Source organism: Cynocephalus volans, chromosome 6, assembly GCF_027409185.1.
Source record: "Cynocephalus volans isolate mCynVol1 chromosome 6, mCynVol1.pri, whole genome shotgun sequence".
In the NCBI taxonomy this organism is placed as follows: domain Eukaryota; kingdom Metazoa; phylum Chordata; class Mammalia; order Dermoptera; family Cynocephalidae; genus Cynocephalus; species Cynocephalus volans.
In genome coordinates this window covers 14,195,495-14,204,376 of record NC_084465.1, presented here as the reverse complement: position 1 = coordinate 14,204,376, position 8,882 = coordinate 14,195,495, and the positions used below count along the sequence as shown (strand labels likewise).

General features: G+C 44.4%; 2 protein-coding genes across 2 annotated transcripts; both read left to right on the top strand.

Moving 5' to 3' along the window:
• Nucleotides 1–1,412: 1,412 nt before the first annotated feature.
• Nucleotides 1,413–2,315, top strand: LOC134380046 (taste receptor type 2 member 62-like). The gene has a single exon (XM_063099566.1). It carries the CDS (start codon nt 1,413–1,415, stop codon nt 2,313–2,315), a length of 903 nt encoding a protein of 300 aa, XP_062955636.1.
• A 5,379-nt stretch (nt 2,316–7,694) lies between these two features.
• TAS2R60 (taste 2 receptor member 60) lies at nt 7,695–8,651 on the top strand. The gene has a single exon (XM_063099565.1). It carries the CDS (start codon nt 7,695–7,697, stop codon nt 8,649–8,651), a length of 957 nt encoding a protein of 318 aa, XP_062955635.1.
• The last annotated feature ends 231 nt before the right edge of the window (nt 8,652–8,882 follow it).

The window sequence follows — 8,882 nt, the reverse complement described above, 5'->3', positions numbered from 1 at the left end:
GACATTGAAGCTCTGTTGCAAAACAGTTGATCAGTTTGGATTATGTGTTCTTTGATAATCTGAGAGCTCACTAAAAAGAAGCAGCTCTTCAAGCAAATGCCGTATTTGAGAATTAGCTGAACCTCTTTTCCTTGAGGTCTCCACTATTCTTGTAAATGCTTGTCCTGGTTTTTATTTCTCTTTAATCTTTCACACCCAGATCTCTCACCTGTGTAATCTTGCATGAGACCATATAAAGTAGGCGGCAGGGCTGTTTTCTGTGAGCTGTTGTTGGGTAAGCCACTGAGTCCAGGATCTGAGGCATCTGAAGAGGGGATTCTCTTCCCTGCTCTTCCATCCACACCCTTGCTCTTTTCTACCCACCACCTCTTTCCCCTTTTTCTTTTCTTTCCTTTTTTTTATGTTCATAGGCATCCTTTCCTTTTACACCCTGCCCCAGCTGGAGCTTTCCTGGCTCCCTGAGCCTGGGCTGGGTGATCTGAACCAGCATCACTCTGTGTGGTTGGTGGTGGAGGCAAAATGTAATCTGTGTGAAATCACTTTACAAATGACCAGGTGTTCTCATGGGTTGGTTGTTATTGTCTTAAGTATTGTTATCGGACAGAGCCTGCCCTATGGAAAGCAGTCCCTCCTTATGGACCAGCTTTGTCCTAAGCTGCTTCTGCTCTTTCTCATTTCCTCAGAACCTTCTTAGGAATTGATTAATTTTGATTTTTCTGACATATTCGAGCTAAAGTTATAATGTCTAGCAGATTTGATGTTAACATGTCAGGGAAATTCACATTTTCACTCCAATATGGAGCCTGACTGTGATATGTTAGGCATTGTGAAAGGTCAGCCAGTGGTTTGAAGGCTTTCCTTGGTAATTTCAAACTTGTGCATATGTATGACTTCCTATTCCACCCATTCAGGAGGTGGCCTCAATGCAATGTATAGAGGCTACTGAGTAAAATATGAACCCAGGATGTGAAGGGTCAGGGAAGGTCTGTGGTTCAGGGATGGGAATAAAGGTGACAGCATCTTTTGAGAAAAAGTTAGGAAGGATAGTACAGTTAAGTAATAATGTGCAAAATATGAATACTTTCAATCCTTCCTGGAGCCTCATTCCTGTTAACATTTCCCTGCATCTGGCTCTGATAAACAATAGGCAAATACAGGGTAGGCAAATAGATGCAGGGTGTCATTGCGCTGGGAGTCATTTACATGCAAGAGAGATCGCAGGAATCCTCTTTTCAAACCCTGGGTACAGGGGGTGTCTGCCGGTGGCTGGACTTTTGCAGGAATCCAGGGAGAGGGGTTTCTGGGTCTCTGCTCTCAACAGGGTCATTTGGACAGAGAGGCAGTTTTCCTCTGTGGATGTGTCCCAGTGCTTCAGAGTAGGACCGAGTCTGAGCAGAGCCTCCCTGGAGAAGATGCCTTCCTCACCCACAGTGATCTTCATGGTCATCTTTCTCCTGGAGTCATTGGCTGCAATGCTGCAGAATGGCTTCGTGGTCACCATACTGGGCAGGGAGTGGATGCGGTGCCGGGCACTGCCCGCAGCTGACATGATTGTTTCCTGCCTCGCCGCCTCCCGGTTCTGCCTGCATGGGATAACTGTCCTGAACAGCTTTCTGGTCTCCTTTTATGTGGGTTGCATGATTTACTATTTCAGCATCCTCTGGACATTTATCAACACTATGACTTGCTGGCTTACTGCCTGGCTTGCTGTCTTCTACTGTGTGAAGATCTCATCCTTTTCCCATCCTATCTTCGTCTGGCTGAAGTGGAGGATTTCTCGGTTGGTGCCCAGGCTGCTGCTGGGCTCTCTGGTGATCTGTGGCCTGTCAACCATCTCATCAGCCATTGGGAATACAAGTTATGTTCGGACAACTTCCTGCCAGAGTTCCCTCAGAAACAGCACCCTGGTTTCTAGGTTACAGGCCTTCCATGTGCATCATTTCTTCCCTCAGCTGGTGCTTATATTTTCATTTCCGTTCCTCCTGTTTGTGGTGTCCACTGTCTTGCTCATGTTCTCACTGTGCCGGTACCTGAGGCAGATGACCAACTGCAGGGCCGGCCCTTGGGATCCCAGCACCCAGGCTCACACCAAGGCTCTAAAATCACTTACTTTCTTACTCATCTTCCATACCTGGCATTTCCTGTCCACGGTGATTTCTATTAGGAAATTCGTAGTCTCCCAGGATCACTGGCACTTGGCCCAGGAAGTGATGATCTATGCGGGCATCTCTCTGCACTCCACGATCCTGGTGCTCAGCAGCCCCAAGCTGAGAAAGGCCCTGAAGATGAAGCCTGAGGATGCTGCTAGCCCCTGAGGCTTTGGAAGGCCTGGGCAAAGGGTGGTTCCGCTGTCAGTTACAGAGCCGATAGCCAGTACTGTGATGAGGACACACCATGAGTGCAAGAATGCGTACAGTTTGGGGAATGTCTTTCTCTTTTCATCTCTGTTTTTCTTTCCCATCCTTCCATCCTTCCAGGCCCCACTGTTTCTTTTTCCATCCCTCTGTGTTCCTGCCATCCCCTCCACTGCTGCTTGTCCCTAGTCTGAGTTCCCAAACACCTTGACTTTAGCTGGTGGCCTCATTTCCTCACAGGCCTCTCTGACTCTCTATGCAAACGACCCTAATGACACCCTCCAAGCATCATTCTGGTCTGTGTTCCCTTTCCAGACACCTGCAACCATTGTCGATTGTCTCTGCAGGCAAACTGAAATTTCTTTTTTTAAATAGTGGCATAGATTGTACAATACCATCCACTTTGTGACACCTGCCGCCCTTCCCATCTGCTGCTCTGCTCTCAGCTCAGCCCCTCTACTTCAGCCCAATTAAGTTTCTTTCCATCTTCCCACACGTCCTTCCCTTCCACATGTGCTACTTTGGCCCACCTAGAAATTCCTTCTTTCCTTTCTCTGCCAGTCTTTGTCATCGGCTTCTTTGGTGGCCTGTATAAGACTATTTCCATCCATGGAGCTTTTTCAGTCTGATCCCATGGAAGGCTGAGGACTTCTATGAGTTTTATGCCACTGTAGGTCATGTCCATGACTTCATGTGTTCACAACATATTGAATTAAAAGGAATTGTCTCATGTGGAAATTGTCTCATGTGGAAATGTTTTTCGGTTTGGCCAACAGAAGATAGATAGAAAACAAAGGAACATCTCTACAATTCTTAATTTTGATAATTAATTCTTCCTGTCCACTCACCCAGGATGTGGATCCTGGGTGCCATTGCCTAGGACAGTAGTCTCTAAATTCAGGTGTCTGCATTCCAGGTGTGTGCAGGATGAGCCACTGGGCATGGGGAGAAAAGTGTGGCAACTTCAATTTCCATTTATTTTTATCTCCTTCTTTTAATTCCTAATTTTCTGTGTATTTTATGATGTACATAATGTATTAGTAAAGTAGTACATGCATATAATTGAAAATAAATATTTGTATGGCAGTGTCTTAGTCATCTCAGGCTGCTGTGACAGAATACCATATACTAGGTGACTTAAACAACAGACACTTATTTCTCACAGTTCTAGAACCTGAAACTCAGACAGCCAGCCTGGTTGGGTTCTGGTGACGGCATTCTTCCAAGTTGCGGACAGATGCCTTTTTTGTGCCCTTCATAGCGGAGAGAGATTACTGTCTTGTGTTTCTTCTTATAAGGGCACTAATACTATTCATGAGGGCTCCACCCTCCTGACCTAATTACTTCCCCAAAGCCTCGTCTCCAAATACCATCACATGGAGGATTAAGGCTTCAACATATGAATTTTGGGAGGACAGAAATATTCAGTCCATAGCAGATGGGATGCATGTTCATAATTTACTGATGGAGTTCACAGTGAAAAAGTATAGAGACCAATAGACTAAAAGAGATTGGGAAATATACCAGATATGGTTAAGAGAGAATCATATGTTTGAACTAGTCAAAATAGGAGTAATAAGTAATAGGACAGAACAGAGGTTACAAAGAATTTTCAAATCAATAATTGCACTCATGGTAAATTGTCCAACAATCCTGGAAAGTTGAGACCTCAAAACAGTATGCTACAATGCTAGCCACAGGCTGAGCTATGGCAAGAGAAGAGAGAAGGATGACCAGAGAGAGATGAGATAACAGGGGAGGAATTCTCTCTTAGAAGAAGATGGTTAAGGCTTTAAATGAGATTTTCAAATGGCTGGCAAGGAACACAGGGAGCTTCCCAGAGAGTAGAAAGAAGGCGAGGAAGGATAGAGGGACCTGTGAGAAGCTGGTACTATGCGGCCGGACCCATGGCTCACTCGGGAGAGTGCAGGGCTGGTAGCGCCGAGGCCATGGGTTTGGATCCTATATAGGGATGGCCGGTGTGCTCGCTGGCTGAGCGTGGTGTGGACCACACCGTGCTGAGGGTTGCGATCCCATTACCAGTCAGAAAAAAAAAGAAGAAGAAGAAGAAGAAACTGGTACTATGGCCAGACTTTAATCTCATAGACCCCTAGGGTTGTCCCACCTAGACAATACATATTATCCTCATCATCTGTCATAAACAGTTTTTCTTGTTCTTTTTTTTTTTTTTTTTTTTTTTTTTGCAACAACATGACTGAGCTGATGACTTCCTACAGGGAAGGCAATAAACTATGGGGACTAAGACTTGAGGCTCAAGTTACAAGAGGGTTGGGTGGAAGCAGCGAAGGCCAGAGCGTCAGGGTGGATTTCCTCTACCCCTTGCACTCAACTCTGGGCACCTGGAAGACTGTCTTTTCCTCAGACAGAGCTCAGAACTTTACTGAGCATCCTTGGGTGGGCGGGAGATGGTGTGCCACTTATGCTCTCCCACATTTTCACAGCTCCTTGAGTTAAGGCAGGTTTAGAGAGCTTATCTCAGGGGTCCTTAATTGGTTGATGTTCTCAACCTCCTTTCCTAAATTCCAGCTCAGAAGAACCTCAAAACAATGGGTGGCTCCTTCTTGACCAAATATACAATCCAGTACCTTATCCTGACTTTTAAGGTTTTCTGTGGTCTCTCTCCAGCCTATCATTTCAACCTGAGATGCCACTATTCCCTTACGTGAATCCTCTGCTGTAGCCAAACTTATCCAATCATTCTGGACATAATCACACTTCCACCACCTTTACTGATGCTATGTCTTTTTCCAGCATACCAGACAGCATTTAGCTGTCCCACAATGATGCACATGCTGCTGCTGAAGTATCCTGAGAATTCTTGGGATGGGAATAGGATGATACATAACACTTAGAACCACAGCCTGGGGGTGACTATTTTTTTTATACCTCTAAGAGACAGTACTGAGGGGAGGGTTTTCTATATAGAGAACCTACTCAGGGTTCCTATCCTATGACCCTCATGATTTAAACTTATAAAGACTAGTTATGAAAATATAAAAATTCTCAGACTTGGCTTCTACCTAGGAAAATAAATCTGAATATAAGCAAGTAAAATGTAACAAACAGAAAACACAAACAACAAAAGAATCACTATGAAGCATATTTCATATTTAAATGCAAACGATTATTTGTCCTTTTTAAATTAACTTCATCTGCATATACTATATGCCCAGTAAATGTTTTTAGTTTATGACTACTGAATGAAAGCACTCTGAGGATAGATATCTAGTTCACTCTTGAAGACTTGGTACCTTTCATGGGGTTACTATGACATACAGTATAAGCTTAATAAATTGCTGCTAAAAGAATTGAGTGTCAGCAGCACATCTTTCTCATCTTATGAGCCACTGAAGATGTAGGAGGTAGATGGGAAAGATATGATTTTTCCACATTGGGAGGTTTGTGGCTGGCCAAATGCCAAAGCTGTGAGCCCAGAGTTTGCCCCATGACTCCAAGTTCAAGTAGAAAACAGCCAAAAAATGTCAGCCAGAGGAACAAGGAAGAAGAAGAGTAGCTGGGGACTTGATTCCCTGGAAATGGGAATCTTCACAGAAAGGCAGAGGAAATGAGTTACCTTAGTTCACCTTCTTTCCTTTACCCAGGAGCACAGTGTTCACTATAGTTGGCCTCTGGGTTGGAGAAACAATTCCACCTGGACATGGACTGGGAACTGGAAAGAGATGCTGAGTGTTCTGCGTTCTACTCCCTCTTTGTGGGGGTTCTATGAATGGGACTGGTGAGCTATGGTTCCGGCCAGGAGACGGGTGTACTATTAAATACTTTATCACTCTCATGTTACTTGATCCTAAACCTTCAATGTTGCTATATTTCACCCAGGGCAATTTCTGCTTGCCAATCTCCCTCTGACATATTAACCCACTTACACTCACCTGGGTGTTGATTGCTATTTTTTATGCATTCTTTGAAACTCATTCCTATGAAGAATGTGGTCTTTGCTTACTTCTCCCTCTTCTGGTTAACCTAGATGGTCCAACATTTGGTGCCCTAGACCTCCACTGCATTCCTGATGCTCTCCTGATTTCTTCTTGGAAGACAGTCATTCTGATAAGTCATCATCATCACCCTAATTACTTCTTGTGTATATGCAGAGATTTATAGTTTGCAAAGTACTTTCATATGCTTATGATCACATTTATTTGCAACTACCCTGAAGATCTGTCACTAGTGATTGTGACAAGACTCAAAACTTTGTCCTCTTACTCCAGCTAAAAATAAAGAAGATGGTGGTGTAAGATGTACTGCTAACTATGGCAAAGATCTCTGGTCCCAGAATCAGTTTGGGTCTTGGTTTTTCCTCTATGTGACCTTAGGTGAGAGTATTAATCTATAATTGGGGGCCTCATTTCTTACAACTGTAAAATTATCTTTTATGTCTTCTTTCACTCTAAAAACTGAGATTCTAAGATAATGCTGTGAATTAGAACAGATGATATTTTTCATATCTTACAGATGGAGAAACTGGGGCACCGAGGGGCTAACTGACATACCTAACAGCTCACAGTGAGGGATGGAGCTTGGACTAAAGCCTGTCTTGATTTCTAGTCCAGGGCTTTTTCTCCCATGTCCCATTGGTTTTACAGCTATCCTGGTAGGGGTTCCTCTGTGAAATACCACTTCAACCACCACTACTTATATTTTTGAAAATTAAAAAAAATTTGCCTGCTTGATTACTTATAATTGTCTCCTATGTTCTATTTTATGATGAGTCATCACAAGTGGTATTATTTGAATTATCCTCTCTGAGTGGAGATTTTGCGCTGTTTTCTCACTGTCTCTCTGTCGGAGTGGTATTCTCATAGCACCTACTTCATACAGTTGTTGGTACTATGGAGAGCACCTAGAATAATGCCTGGAACATAACAATCTCCCCTGATGGATGTGAGCTCTGACTGTCAGGAGGGGGTGTGCTCTGTGGATTTCATCACTGAGCTACTGGCAGGTGTGTGGTCATGTCTTAGGTGTCAGCTTAGAGAAGTATAACCTTCTGTGTAAAGGACACTAAATGCAAGGTCCTGACATATTATCCATGCTGATGTTGAAATGGGCAGAGAATAGGCAGAAGGGCAGGCAAATTCATGGGGTGGAAGAGGGACAATGGAAACTGAGCCTTGACAGTATTTGCATCTATTCTGGCAAAGAAGAAACCTCTCCATCCCCCTCAAATAGCCTATGTCCTCGACTCTGGCCTCGCCTCTGCACTTGGGGCAGCTGGAGGGATAAACACATCATATAGGACCTTCCAAAGCAACCTGACAGAAATAGCTCTTGAAGCCTTGGGCCCATCTTGTCACAGGAGAGATGAGTGGAGATGACATGGTTCCAGGACCTCTAGCAACCGATACAAAGGCCATCATCTTGGCTGTCATTTTTTTCCTTTCATGCCTGGTGGCAGTGGTGGGCAATGGCTTCATCACTGCAGTGCTCAGCACAGAGTGGTTGCTACGGAGAACACTGCCACCTTGTGATAAGTTATTGCTCAGCCTAGGAGCCTCTCGCTTCTGTCTGCAGTGGGTGGTGATGGGTAAGAACATTTATATTTTCCTATATCCAATGGCCTTTCCATACAACCCTGTACTGCAGTTCCTAGGTTTCCAGTGGGACTTCCTGAATGCTGCCACCTTATGGTTCTCCACCTGGCTCAGTGTCTTCTATTGCGTGAAAATCGCAACGTTTGCCCACCCTGTCTTCCTTTGGCTAAAGCGCAAGTTGTCTACCTGGGTTCCATGGATGTTTCTCAGCTCTGTGGGGCTCTCCAGCCTGAGCACCATCTTACTTTTCATAGGCAACCAGAAGATATATCAGAACTATGTAAGGACAGGTCTGCGACCTTGGAACATGACTAGGAATAGCATAATGAGCTCATATGAGAAATTCTACCTCTTCCCTCTAAAAGTGATTACTTGGACAGTGCCTACTGTTGTCTTTCTCATTTGCATGGTTTTGCTCATCACATCTCTGGGAAGACACACGAAGAAGGCCTTCTTGACCGTTTCGGGATTTCGAGAGCTCGGTGCTCAGGTGCACGTCAAGGCTCTCCTGGCTCTAGTCTCTTTTGCTATCCTCTTTGTCTCCTATTTTCTGTCGCTGGTGCTCAGTACCACAGGTATTTTTCAATTTGGGGAATTAAGGTACTGGATGTGGCAAGCAGCAATTTATCTGTGCACGGCCGTCCACCCCATCATTCTGCTTCTTAGCCACCCCAGGCTGAGAGCTGTCCTGGAGAGGGGCTGTTCCTCAAGGTGTGTGGCATCTTGAGTTGCAGTTGAAGAAAAGCCTCAGAGACTCCAATGCAGAAGGCATGGACACAATGGGACATGGTTGCTCTCTTTGACATGTTTAATGTTTGCTCACTCTTGCTTACTCTTTGCTACATTTAATGATTAGGAGAATGACTTCAATGAAATAAGATTCAAGGTGATGTCAAAGGTTCTGAAATATGGCTGGTGTCACCGTTATATAACTCAGCAAGTGTGTCTGATATAACCA